The sequence below is a fragment of the Anomaloglossus baeobatrachus genome, chromosome 12, assembly GCF_048569485.1.
Source record: "Anomaloglossus baeobatrachus isolate aAnoBae1 chromosome 12, aAnoBae1.hap1, whole genome shotgun sequence".
Taxonomy (NCBI): Eukaryota; Metazoa; Chordata; class Amphibia; order Anura; family Aromobatidae; genus Anomaloglossus; species Anomaloglossus baeobatrachus.
In genome coordinates this window covers 29,836,368-29,850,954 of record NC_134364.1, presented here as the reverse complement: position 1 = coordinate 29,850,954, position 14,587 = coordinate 29,836,368, and the positions used below count along the sequence as shown (strand labels likewise).

General features: G+C 45.1%; 1 protein-coding gene across 1 annotated transcript in view; it reads right to left on the bottom strand.

Moving 5' to 3' along the window:
* Positions 1–679: 679 nt before the first annotated feature.
* PPP2R3C (protein phosphatase 2 regulatory subunit B''gamma) overlaps positions 680–14,587 on the bottom strand; it is a 29,375-nt gene continuing 15,467 nt past the window's right edge. The window contains exons 8-14 of the mRNA XM_075330798.1: positions 9,673–9,805; positions 9,315–9,370; positions 6,739–6,814; positions 4,988–5,124; positions 3,401–3,538; positions 2,726–2,785; positions 680–1,700 (exon numbers count right to left, since the gene is read on the bottom strand). Coding sequence (XP_075186913.1) covers positions 1,512–1,700; positions 2,726–2,785; positions 3,401–3,538; positions 4,988–5,124; positions 6,739–6,814; positions 9,315–9,370; positions 9,673–9,805 — 789 coding nt within the window. The 3' untranslated portion in view covers positions 680–1,511. The remainder of the gene's footprint in view (positions 1,701–2,725; positions 2,786–3,400; positions 3,539–4,987; positions 5,125–6,738; positions 6,815–9,314; positions 9,371–9,672; positions 9,806–14,587) is intronic.

Below are 14,587 nucleotides of genomic sequence, written 5' to 3'. Positions count from 1 at the left end.
TGCTTCTGACCAGAACTAACCAGGCACAAGACTCTGGCATCTCCACCATTAGGGGTAACCCTGAAGTTAGGGATAGCCTAGGGTCCCTTAGCGTGAGGTACAGCATCAGAGCCCCTGTCCCTCATAATCCTACAGGAAGGCCACATAGTACCGACAAACAGCTCAGCTGTGTAGCTGACCCAAACTTTTAATCCCCACCAAGGAAGCAGGGGAGCGATGTCCTAGTGAAGACTAGAACAGGAGGCAACCCCTGTAAAGACACAATAGCACGTAACAAAACTTGCTTGCAAAAAATCTAATGCATTTTAGAGGCCCAGCATTGTGTGTGCAATTTAAAGATACGGTATAACTTGCACACATTGTTCAAGATATCTGCAGTATAAAAATAAGCCCATGCTGCGGATCTGAATATCACAGCGTATCCATGTATTCGGCGGATGTCATCCCATATTCCATTGCAAAAGTTGAAATGTCCATGTCTACTGAGCTTTTTTTCTTTTGCAAAGATATCCACAGCGGAGATGATACGCACTTTAATTGGGACCGAAATCTTCAAATGCTCATTCAGCCGATCTTCACCTATGTATATAGGCTTGGTCACATATTTGTACTAATTTTTAATATAAGTGTTTTTAACCATTTAAAAGGATTATAAATACCCAAAAACTGAGAAACACAATTGGGGAAAAAATATTTATACTTCTATATTTAAAAAGACAAAATAAATAGGAACATAACATTATCTTCTGCTGTTCATTCTCCCAAGTTTACAACCAAATTCTTTTTATGGGTTTTGCCTCTATTAACCAAAAATGCAATTACAAAGCTGCAGCCTGCGTGTTTCTACACCCTAAAGCCCACTTTACACGCTGCGATATCGGTACCGATATAGTTAGCGTGCGTACCTGCCATCGGTTGTGCGTCACGGGCAAATCGCTGCCCGTGGCGCACAACATCGCCTACACCCATCACACGGACTTACCTTCCCTGCGACGTCGCTGTGGCCGGCGATCCGCCTCCTTTCTAAGGGGGCAGTTCGTGCGGCGTCACAGCGACGTCACACGGCAGCAGTCCAATAGCAGAGGAGGGGCGGAGATGAGCGGCCAGAACATGCCGCCCTCCTCCTTCCTTCCTCATTGCCGGTGGACGCAAGTAAGGAGATGTTCGTCGCTCCTGCGGTGTCACACATAGTGATGTGTGATGCCGCAGGAACGACGAACAACCTGCGGCATGCCCCACCAACAATATTAGGAAAAGGAGCGACGTGTCAACGATCAACGAGTTTTGACGTTTTTGCGATCGTTGATCGTCGCTCCTTGGTGTCACACGCTGCGATGTCGCTAACGACGCCGGATGTGCGTCACTAACGACGTGACCCCGACGATCGCAGCGTGTAAAGCACCCTTAAGAGTATGAGATCACCCAAGTGGTGTCTTATAGAATTCATACAAAAGCCCATGAATAATAAAAGGACAATATAATGAAGACCAAGTAGTCTCTTCGACAAATGGCTATGTATCTTCAATGTCTGCAGGGCTTTCTCCATCTGCGGCTACCAGGACTTCTCGATTTTCATAGGTCCAGAAGCCATTAAGATCTATGAGTATACTGCACACGGTGTCCCCCTGGCTGCTTTGGATAAGATCTTGGAGTGTAATGCGAAAGGGATCTCTTGGTTTGACCATGTCAAAGATTTCATCCTAAAAATTGTAATAAATAGTCACAAATTAAGTAGTGTTATCTGTATGGCTCACATGCCTTAACCAATAAATAAGTTACCGTATTTTTCGGATTATATAAGATGCACTTTTCCTCCCAAAAATTTGGGAGGAAAATGAGGGGTGCGTCTTAAAATCCAAATATAACTTACCGGGAGGTGAGAGTTGGCAGGGGCTGTCTGTGTGGCTCTCTGTGCGGGCGGCCAGGTGCCTGTCTGTGCAGGTGGGCAGGCGGCTGTCTCACTGTGCCGGCGGGCGGGCGGCCTGCCACACTGTGTGGGTGGTCGGCTGGCTGTGGTGGCTGTGCTGGCAGTGTAAGCTGTGCGGCGGGTGTCCCAGATGGTCTGTCCGCGGTCCGGGCTTCAAATTATGGTGCCCGGAGTCAGCACGTGCAGAGATGGAGATCTTGTATGAGAGCTCAGTCAGCGCACATGCCGCTCTGGTTGCCATTTCTTTGAAGCCCGAAACGCCGACGGAGCATCTGGGACATTCGCTGCACCGGCCTGCTCCACCACACAACCACCGCAGCTTCCGCTTCCAACACAGACCTGCCGCCATCACAGCCTCTGCCTCCTGTGACCCCGCTCCACCACCGCTGCCACCCCCCTCCGGTAAGACAACACCGGAGTATAAGACTAACCCCATTTATATCTCTAAATTTAGGATGCGTCTTATAATCCAGTGCGTCTTATAAAATGAAAAATACAGCAAGTATCTCTTTTTTTAAAATATTCCTATAGCAGTAATGCAATACCAGAGTTCCCTTATTCATTGTTAGCATTCTAGAGTGCAGCTGTATGTGTTTTGTAGTTATATTGTGTTTTCAGCTAGCAGCTGTTCACACCTGTTGGATGTGCGGGTCAGTCTTTTTGTTATATCATCTGTATGTGGATATGTTCTATTATGTGCTTTTATTTATCATCACAGAGTGTCACACATTCTGTACATTTGTAGATCATTCTGCGTAATATGGATCTATCTGCAGCATAAAGGATTTATGGATTTACCTGTACATCGTGAAAAGCGACAGGATCTTGCCCATGAATCTTCATTTGTTCCTGAATGGCCTATTGAGTAAAGATATGGAATTATTAAGTATAAATCTAATATATAAAGGTGTGTGTGTGTGTGTGTGTGTGTGTGTGTGTGTGTGTGTGTGTGTGTGTGTGTGTGTGTGTGTGTGTGTGTGTGTGTGTGTGTGTGTGTCCGCTAAAGGAATCCGCACTTACTCTCCAAAAATCCTGCCTCTATTAAACTGAATGGAAGTGGGAGCTACAGGCTATAAATAGCAACTGTCAATGGTTGCTATAGAAACAAAATAAACTTAGTATAAGAAGCTTATGTGTGAGGTAACATGATGTCGGTGGGGAGACTGATAAAGAGAGACAGAAAAAGACAGACAGACAGACAGACAGAGAGACCGAGACACAGACAGACGGGGAAGGAGACAGAGAGATAGACGGGCAAAGAGACAAAACAGACAGACACACATATAGAGACAGACACAGAGATAAATAGACAAGGAAAGAGACAGACAGACAGCGACCCACAGACAGAGACTGGGAGAGAGACAGAGAGACAGTTACTATCCTGGGCACCGCCGGGTACTACAGCTAGTATATGTATATAGATGTTACAGTCACCAGACTCAAGTCAAAGGCCAAGTAGAACCGGCATCTTACCCTAAAGAAATAGTTGAGAGAAAACACATTCAGGCTGCCTTTGTTCTCAATGTCCAGAAGCTTGAATATATACTGCAGAGCGGCCGGCTCTTTCCTGTTCTCCAGTGCCAAGACGAAATCTAAATAGGTTTTATAATCCTAAAAAGAGGGGAAAACAGATCCAGTATATCGGTGATTCCATATCTCAATGTCACAGGTCACCCTGGTCGTTGGGTCAATAAGTGCATGAAGGGCTCGTACTGGAAGACGATTTGCAGCATCTGCACACCACGATAATCCCATTTCTCCAGAATTTACCATATTTTCAGATTATATGACGCACCCCAAAATTTAGAGAAAGAAAAAAGGAAAAAAAAAATTGTAATGTTAAAAAAAATGTCAGTGTTATAATCCAAGAGTCTGTTTTATAATTCAGATATAACTCTGTGGGTTTTGGGGGCACAGCGGTGGTGCAGCGGTGGTGTCACGATGGCTCAGGGCTGGGAGGAGGGGGCGTCACGGTGGTGCAATGTGGACACCATATATATCCAGGCAGTGGATGGAGATTGGCTGCGGAGGCAGCACATGCACAGACTGAGATATCACAGAGCCAAGAACCCAATCTGCGCATGCGCTGCCTCCGCAGTCCTTCTCCTGAAACTCATTGCATCCACTGCCCGGAGATCAATGGCGCCAGCATAGCATCCACGCAACACCCCCTCCTCCAAGCCCTGGGCCCGCAGCATTGCCCCACTCCTGCCACCATCCTTCAGCTGTGACACTGCTCCACCGCTGCAGTGCCACTCGGTAAGCTATATCCGGATTATAAGAAGCACCTGCATTTCCCATCCCCTAAAGTGCTGTATCTGAGCCGCAACATAATAAATCCATGGGTTGGGGATTGCCAGACCCCCCCCACCTCCTTCCCTCTCTGCAGAGTCTCAAGACGAATTCTGCTTTTTCCACAAGAGCTCCCAGAACAGAGTGTTAATTTTACGAAAAAATTTACAGTGAATCCATATTGGGGCGTTGTGAAGGATATATAAAGGTTTGGGCATCAGCACCATTTTTAGTAGATTAGTACGGCTAATAAGAGACGGCGGGAGTCGACACCAGGCATCGATCTTATTCCTAAACCCAATCAGCACCGGCTCCAGATTTTGAGCATAGTAATTGCATGGTCGGGATCTAGCTAATGTCTTTATTTTTAATGGAAAAATGAGGTGGGATAATTAGAAATTATGTTTTATGTATTTTAATGTACAAAATATGAAGTAGTCTCCTTTTAGGGCACTTGAACGTCTTATCATCTGGGCTTCACAAGGGTACAGACATGGCAGCCAAGTCGCTCAGGGAACAATGGCCGCCTAGAATGGTCAGCCCCCACAATGCGTGCTTTAAATGCCACGGGCAGCGTCACTTAACGTGTTTTGTTACATGCAAATGCCGGCTGTTTAACGCAACCTGTATTTGTGAAATATGGTGGTGCTCCGCTCCTGAGCTCACTCTATACACTGGTACCTGGCATGTGACATACACGTTTCCTATAAACTACACCTAGGAATCTGGCATGGACCTCCCTGAAGTCTGGTGTCACAAGGCACTTACCATCTCACCGTCATAGGTCAAGCATTCCTGGAACACCCGATCTAAGAAGACGCTGGTCAAGGTTCCCGTTCCGTACCGGGACAGCTCTTCCTTGCTTAGCATCCCATTGTGGTCCTTATCAAGATTCAGGTACTGACCTAGATATTTGCAGCGTAAAATATGACTGTTAATAAACTGAACCTTTTACTTCTCGCAGACTCTTAAAAAGCCATTTCTCGGTTATATTTGCCACACGGCCATCTTGGATTTTCTCACCACATACAGTACAGACCAAAAGTTTGGACACACCTTTTCATTCAAAGATTTTTTTTTTATTTTCGTGACTCTAAAAATTGTAGATTCACATTGAAGGCATCAAAACTATGAATTAACACATGTGGAATGAAATAGTTAAAAAGTGTGAAACAACTGAAAATATGTCTTATATTCTAGGTTCTTCACAGTAGCCACCTTTTGCTGTGATTGCTGCTTTGCACACTCTTGGCATTCTCTTGATGAGATTCATGAGGTAGTCACCGGAAATGGTTTCCCAACAGTCTTGAAGGAGTTCCCAGAGATGCTTAGCACTTGTTGGCCCTTTTTCCTTCACTCTGCGGTCCAGCTCACCCCAAACCATCTCGATTGGGTTCAGGTCTGGTGACTGTGGAGACCAGGTCATCTGGCGTAGCACTCCATCACTCTCCTTCTTAGTCAAATAGCCCTTACACAGCCTGGAGGTCTGTTTGGGGTCATTGTCCTGTTGAAAAATAAATGATGGTCCAACTAAACGCAAATCGGATGGAATAGCACGCCACTGCAAGATGCTGTGGTAGCCATGCTGGTTCTGTATGCCTTCAATTTTGAATAAATCCCCGACAGTGTCACCAGCAAAGCCCCCCCACACCATCACACCTCCTCCTCCATGCTTCACGGTGGGAACCAGCCATGTATAGTCCATCCGTTCACCTTTTCTACAAAGACACGGTGGTTGGATCCAAAGATCTCAAATTTGGACTCATCAGAACAATAAGGAATAACGTTTGGAACACCATTCTAAGTTTTTTCGTTTTTTCGTTTGTGAACCCTCCCCACACACCTATTGCCAATCCACATTATACGCATATATAGCCTGGGTCTCAGCTTCCCATACACGGTAAGTTTTTTAACTGCATGAGAGGACACACACAAGCTAGGGACCCCAACGTAGAGAAATACTTTGGCGTAGTGTTGGGGCTCTATTGCATTGATCAATTCAGTAGCTAAATTTCTCTTTATTCATATGTTCATGGCAGTAATGCAGATTCCATTTTTCACATTTTCACTCTTACATGTAGCTATTGGATTTTTCAAGTCAGTATTCACACAGCAGTTTCTGCTATTCCATGTATTCCCCTTACATAGTCACTGGTGTTGCATACCTTATCTCCTCATCAGAACAAAGCACAGATTTCCACGGGTCTAATGTCCATTCCTTGTGTTCTTTAGCCTAAACAAGTCTCTTCTGCTTGTTGCCTGTCCTTAGCAGTGGTTTCCTAGCAGCTATTTTACCATGAAGGCTGCTGCACAAAGTCTTCTCTTAACAGTTGTTCTAGAGATGAGAAGGTGTGTCCAAACTTTTGGTCTGTACTGTAACTAAGCCGACTATTCTGATGTTATGGACGTTGCGATGGCAGCAATTTGTTTGCCAGTTATTACAGATTTGCACTTCGTTCATGACTTTATTCTTCTTTTTCTTGGAATTTGTATTCATCATTTAAGTAAACTGAACTCACCATAAACTCTCAGCGCAGAAGGAGCAGAAAACCAGTTTGATTCTTGACTCTCTTTAGAAAGTTCTTCATCTCGTAGCTGTAAAAGCAAAATAAGTCACAGATTAACTGTGGGGCCTGAAGAAAGCTGAGCAAAACAATGAAGAAGTGTCACAAAGCTAAAAATACAGCCTGATACATAAAACATTTTTTCTTCTTCTTCAAAGCCACTGTCATGACGCCTACTAAAGCGGGCTTTACACGCTGTGACATAGCTAGCAATTGCTAGCGATGTCGAGCGCGATAGCACCCGCCCCCATCGTACGGCCGATATGTGGTGATCGCTGCCGTAGCAAACATTATTGCTACGGCAGTGTCACACGCACTTACCTGCCCTGCGACATCGCTCTGGCCGGCTAACCGCCTCCTTTCTAAGGGGGCGGGTTGTGCGGCATCACAGCGACATCACACGGCAGCCGTCCAATAGTAGCGAAGGGGCGGAGATGAGCGGGACGTAAACATCCTGCCCACCTCCTTCCTTCCACATTTTCAGTGGACGCAGGTAAGAGATGTTTGTCGCTCATGCGGTGTCACACATAGCGATGTGTGCTGCCGCAGGAACGAGGGACAACATCGCTAAAGAGCCGTAAACGATTTTTTGTTTTAGGACGACCTCTCCACGGCAAACGATTTTGCCCTCTTTTGCGATCGTTTCAGATCGCTCTTAAGTTTTACACACTGTGATATCGTTAATGACACCGGATGTGCGTCACTAACAACGTGACCCCGATAATAATTCATTAACGATATTGTAGCATGTAAATCCCGCTTAAGAGTCCGACATGAGGCCAAACAGACAACAACAAGGGTACACCAGGGACACTTTAACAATGGAGGACCTTAGAACTAGTAAGAGGGAAGAATGACACCTCCTCTAGTAACCTACCACTCTACCCTGCACTCCTAGCCATCCCTATATAGGTTCCTCACCTGCCGCTGAGTAGGAACCTGAAGTCCTGAAAAGGCCCTACATTAGTCCCTGGCTAGGGAGTGGGCAGATGAAGGACGCTAGTCCCACCGCTGCACTGAAACAACACACCAGGAAAGGAAGACAGACAGGGGGGAAAAAAATAGACTGCTGCAGTCAGCACCAGGACTGCAGCCACCACAGCAACTTCAGCAGAGGGTTGCAGCAGCTCCTTCTACCTCCAGGCCCAGCATTCAAATGGCAAAGAAAATAACCAGCACCCTCTGCTGGTAGCAGGGTATATAAAGGGGCTTGGAGTGGTCCCAAACCAGAAACACCTGAGCTGGTAATTACCCTGCTAGCTGACATGGAATACTGACATTAACACTAAAACTGCCAATGGAAAGGAAAACACGTTTAATAGAGAGTCAAGAATGGAAAATAACTCAAGTCCAGGATCTGTCACAAGTCTCATATAGCAGAGAGGCGACCGTGACAGCCACTGAATATAGTAGAATACATGACAAAGAATTCTTGGAGATGAAGCGCAAATGACAACCTAACCTCAGGTTTTTCGTGTATAAGGTGCAGCCAGTGCAGCACTGGCACTATCAGGCACAGGCTGTATGTACCATTAGTGGGTAGCTCGGGTGTTTAAACTGTGAAATCCAAGTTTATGAAGTTTGAAAATTAATCATGTTTTTGATTGACGTGTGCACCTCTGCTGATAATATCTGGGCGGGTTATGCACATGATTCCTGCTCCCCCGCTGTACCCCGCCACTTGTTCCTCCCTTTCTCTGGCTGTATGCAAATTTCTAATCTTCAGTTACACGGCGTCGGAGTTTGCGCCTACGCATAGCGCTTATCTCCGGCGCCATGTTTTTGAAGCCTGCATACAGTGTTTGGTGTCTGAGAGGGCGGCGCATGCGCCCTCGCTTCTTCATCTCTCGTTGTATCAGCGGGAGCGTGCGCGGTCACAACAGGACTGGAGAACAGCTGATCTTACCGATTAGCTGCAGCAGACGTCTGCTACGATATTGTCTGCTGCAGCTAATCAGCTGTTCTCCAGTCCTGTTGTGACCGCGCGCGTTCCCGCTGACACAACGAGATATGAAGAAGCGAGGGCGCATGCGCCGCCCTCTCAGACACCAAACACGGTATGCGGGCTTCAAAAACATGGCGCCGGAGATAAGCGCTATGTGCAGGCGCAAACTCCGACGACATGTAACTGAAGATTAGTAATTTGCATACAGCCAGAGAGAGGGAGGAACAGGCGGCGGGGGGGGTGGGGGGGGAAATCATGTGCATAACCCGGATATTATCTGGAAAGGTGCACACCTCAATCAAAAAGTGGATGAATTCTCAAACTTCATAAACTTGGATTTCACAGCCTAAACACCCGAGCTGCCCCCGGATGGTATGTACAGCCTGTGCCTGATAGTGCCAGCACTGCACTGGCTGCACCTTATCTACCAGAATCATGATGTTTGGTTCCCTTTAATTAGTATACCACCCAAAAAATGAATAATATAGTGTTTATTTTTAAGAATTTTTCCAATTATAGACTTTGCAAATAAATAAACTCAGTGCACCCAAGTCCAGAAATTGAAGAAAATGCCCAAAACACTTACTTCAAGTAAATCGTCCAAAAAGCTACAAGCCAAAATATCCTGGATTTTAATCTTTCCTGAAAAATAAAAGACGAGTGATTAATAATAACCTAGTATAGCTGATGTGTAAAAGCATATAATTAAAGGGGCTGCCCCACTGGAGGCCGCAGAGCCTTGGTACATACACACTTGTCATAGAGCCCAAAGGATCACTGATATTTTATAGGTGCGGCACAATAGATAATTGTGCTCAAAGCAATATAGATTGGCCGCTGATGATTGGCTGATCTTCCATTCTTGTGCCAAGCAGGTAGAAAATATAACCATGTGTTTAGAAACCTTTCATTGCATGCGTGTTTTGGTTTTTTTTTTTTATTACCTGTCCTTAGAGGATCAAGGAAAAAAAAGAATTTCCGGACAGCAGTGCAGACGTAGAAAGAATAGAAGGACTTTTCCAGGCCGTCTAATTGAGGCAGGGTGGGAATAAGCTCAAGAATATAATTCTCCAAGTCCTGTAGAAGATAAAGAAGTCATCAGTCACTAGATACTGTCACGAGTGCACCCTGGCCTGATGGGATCTGGAATCAGAAGGTCACAGCGTATTGTGGATCACAGATGCGTTTTAGTGCCAGCTTGTGATATACCCTGAGGTGAAGTGCATTTAAATTCTATCAAGTACTGAAGAGGTTAAGGTTCCTTTCTATCCTGTAGTGATCTAACAGGTACGTGTAATCTCAGTCACTACCTTCTGCTATAAATATCCACTTGTCACTCCTCCCTATGCCGGCTATAGCGCATACCTAAGCTCCCGCTGTCTAACCACCTACCTGCCGCAATCGCTTATGATCACTGCATCTAAGGGGTTGGAGGTAAATTCGGTTGCAGCTGTTGTAATGTAATATTAGCTGTTTAGTAGAAGTGAACCCGCAGCAGATGGTGAAGGCTCAGCTCCTGTGTACGTGTTATATCATGGACGTAAATGTACGCCTACTTGCCCTAGTGTGTGTGTGTGTGTGTGTGTGTGTGTGTACATTTAAATCCATTTGCAATAAGGGGTTAATACTGTAAAAGGTGTAGGAAACAAACACAATCACATTTATTTATATAGCGCCATCACATTCCGCAGCGCTTTACAGACATTATCATGCAATTCATAAAACCATTAGGCTGCGTGCCCACGATCAGAGTTCACAGCCTTTTGGACACGTGTTTCAGCTACATCCAAAACGCTGCATTGTACTGTACAAGCACAGTGGATGGGATTTCTAGAAATCTCATGCCCACGGCCCGCAGCGTAAACTGACCGTAAACTGCGGTGCGGCTTTCCGAGCTGTAAGCATGTCAATTCTTTGCTGCCTGAGCCCAGATCGTAGGTACGGGCAGCTGCGGACTTCTGTGGTGATTCGTGGCTCCGCAGGTCAGGACCCACCACGCCCAGGACGCATGGAGTCCTGATCATGTGCACATATCCGTTTAGTACTCAGATGAGCAAATTCTGAATAGAAATTCACGCCATGAGCTGCAGGGCCTGTGCTTTATGGGGCCGGAGAGGTGTCGGTTACTCCCCGACCCTTCGGAATGGGGGCCGGGCAAATGACTGAATGCCACATAACAAGGCAACAGAGTCATTAAAGAGTAACCATTATTTAGGGCTTTTTAAGTAATACCGGTAAAAATAAGAAACTTTGTAATATATCAGAGAATCAGGGGTTTTTTTTGCTCCTCCTGGACTGATCGTTCCCAAAATTCTCAATTAAAGGGAACCGGTCAGGTGCAATATACACCCAGAGACACGAGTTCTGGGTGTATACTGCTAATCCCTGCCCCTGTATACACTAGCATAGATAAAGAGAGCTTTAGAAAAAGTATTTCTAAAGATCTTTTATCGTATGCTAATGAGTGAGGGGACTAGTCCCAAGGGCATTAGTTCCCCGGCCAGTCGCCCCTCATTAGCATGTTAGTACGCACCTATGGGCATGCTAACAAATACGCAGCATCACAGGATGATCCTCACTCACCTCTCCACCGCCGTCGCTGGATTTCGGCTCAGTGCGCATGACACCGGAGTTTGGGTCATGCGCACTACTTCAGTTTGAAGCCAGGACGCGTACACTCAACTTCATAGTGCGCATGACCCAAACTCCGGTGTCATGCGCACTGAGCCGAAATCCAGCATCGGCGGTGGAGAGTTGAGTGAGATCATTGTGTGACGCTGCATATTCATTAGCATGATAGCACACCCACACGGGCGTACTAACATGCTAATGGGGGGCGACTGGCCAGGGAACTAACACCCAGGGGACTAGTCCCCTCACTCATTAGCATACGATAAAAGATATTTAGAAATACTTTCTCTATAGATCTCTTTATCTATGCTAGTGTATACAGGGACAGTTAGGCAGGGATTACTAATATACAGTACAGACCAAAAGTTTGGACACACCTCATTCAAAGAGTTTTCTTAATTTTCTTGACTCTTAAAATAGTAGCTTCACATTGAAGGCATTAAAACTATGAATTAACACATGTGGAAAAAATACTTGACAAAAAAGTGTGATACAACTGAAAATATGTCTTATATTCTAGGTTCTTCAAAGTAGCCACGTTTTGCTTTGATCACTGCTTTGCACACTCTTGGCATTCTCTTGATGAGCTTCAAGAGGTGGTCACCGGAAATGGTTTTCACTTCACAGGTGTGCCCTGTCAGGTTTAATAAGTGGGATTTTTTGCCTTATAAATGGGGTTTGGACCATCAGTTGTGTTGTGCAGAAGTCTGGTGGCTGATAGTCCTACTGAATAGACTGTTAGCTGCTTTTTTTTTGCCATAATACAAATTCTAAGTAAAGAACAACGATTGGCCATCATTACTTTAGGAAATGAAGGTCAATCAGTCCAAAAAATTGGGAAAACTTTGACAGTGTCCCCAAGTGCAGTGGCAAAAACCATCAAACGCTACAAAGAAACTGGCTCACATGAGGACCGCCCCAGGAAAAAAAAAGAATAAGTGGCACCTCTGCTGCGGAGGATAAGTTTATCCGAGTCCCCAGTGTCAGAAATCGCAGGTTAACAGCAGCTCAGATTAGAGACCAGGTCAATGTCCCACAGAGTTCTAGAGTAGACACATCTCTAGAACAGCTGATCTTACCGATTAGCTGCAGCAGACGATATCATAGCTGCAGCTAATCGGGGTTAGATCAGCTGTTCTCCAGTCCTGTTTTGACCGCGCGTGCTCCCGCGGTCACAACGAGATCTGAAGAAGCGATGGCACATGCGCCGCCCTCTCAGACACAAAACTGGGTAATACCGGCTTCAAAAACACGGCGCCGGAGATAAGCGCTATGCGCAGGCGCCAACTCCGACGCCGTATTACTGAATAGAGAAATTTGCATACAGCCAGAGAGAGGGAGGAACAGGCGGCGGCGGGGGATATCATGTGCATAACCCGCCCGGGTATTATCTGGAGACGTGCAAACGTCAGTTAAAAAGTGGATGAATTTGCAAACTTCATAAACTTGGATTTCACAGCCTAAACATCCGAGCTTCCCACTAATGCTATGTACAGCCTGTTTTGAAACAAGAGAACAAGAGTAGAAATGCTTCAAATATTTTTATTATTAGTAATAGTCATAAAAAAAGGGGGTACAAAGAGGGTCTATAATGACCAAGACAATTTCAATATGGCACAAAGTGGGGACCTAGATGTAAAAGGTAGGCAAAGAACACACGGACAGTCAGCTGCACTTCACAAGGACTGTGAAACATTCATTTGCCAAAGACACAGCCATGTGAAACAGTGAATTGCTACTAAAAAAATACAGTACTCTTTCAGTGTCGCCATAAAGGAGCATTCACAGGAACACATGACCATGTCAAAGGGCAAAGCCAGGGGGTCAGCAAAAACAATAAATATGCATCATCACCCCAGTAACATGCATACAGAGTGGAAGTAAATAGCCAAAAAGTCAAAGAGACAATCAATCACTGTGCATAGAATGATGAAGCAAGATATCACTGAATGTGAAACGTACGTCGGAGTCTTGTGCTTGGGGTAACGCTCCCTGTCACCCACGGACCTGCCTGCACTTCTCACAGCACTTTTCTGATCTTGTTCAGTTATAATCCACGGTGGGTCAGCCCTTCTGCACTTATTATGTGCAATAATGTTTCTCTGCTCCAGCAATTCACTGTTTCACATGGCTGTGTCTTTGGCAAATGAATGTTTCACAGTCCTTGTGAAGTGCAGCTGACTGTCCGTGTGTTCTTTGCCTACCTTTTACATCTAGGTCCCCACTTTGTGCCATATTGAAATTGTCTTGGTCATTATAGACCCTCTTTGTACCCCCTTTTTTTATGACTATTACTAATAATAAAAATATTTGAAGCATTTCTACTCTTGTTCTCTTGTTTCAAAATGCTATTTGAGTAGCTCTGAAGTTGGGTGGTGAATTCTTGATCCACCTTGCTTCTTTCTTTCTATGCATATGGAAATTCTGTGTTTAATTATGTAGAGCCTGTGCCTGATAGTGCCAGCACTGCACTGGCTGCACCTTATATACCAAAATCCTGATGTTTGGTTCCCTTTAACAGATAAAATATATCACAGGTAGGAGATGACAGTTGGTGCTCATAAAATTCCATTAAGAATTGTAACGTTTGTTTCAGATCCTGCAGCAGCGTCTGTATCGGCCTTTAGTTCCTCCCTTCTCCATAGGATTTTAAAAGCACCAACTGTCATCTCCTCTCTCAGCAATGGTAAGATCTGTCTTCACTGGATACAAATGATACCCATGAACTGGGAATGAATGATCCGTCCAGGAGGAGACTGAAGCAGAATGTCCTGATATGATATATTACAAAGTTGCTTATTTTCACAGGCACTATTGCTTATTTAAATAAAAATGAAAACAACTGTTACTCTTTAAGCTTATATAGTATACTAGCTGTACTACCCGGCTTCGCCCGGGTTAATAACTGCTGTTAAAATAAAATGTATTAACAAAAATGTATTCTGCACACAAAAACCACAAAACAAATAGATATAAATGTAATTATAATGTCTGTCTCCCCCTCTGTATATATCTCTGTCTTTCTCTCTTTGTCTGTCTTTATCTTTCCCTGTCTGTCTCTTTCTCCGTCTGTCTATCTATCTTTGTCACTTTCCCTGTCTGTCTCTTTCCCTGTCTCTCTTTCCCAGTCTGTCTGTTTCCCTGTGTCTGTCTCTTAACCTGTCTCTCTCTTTCCCTGTCTCTTTCCCTGTCAGTCTGTCTCTTTGTCTGTGTCTGTCTCTTTGTGTA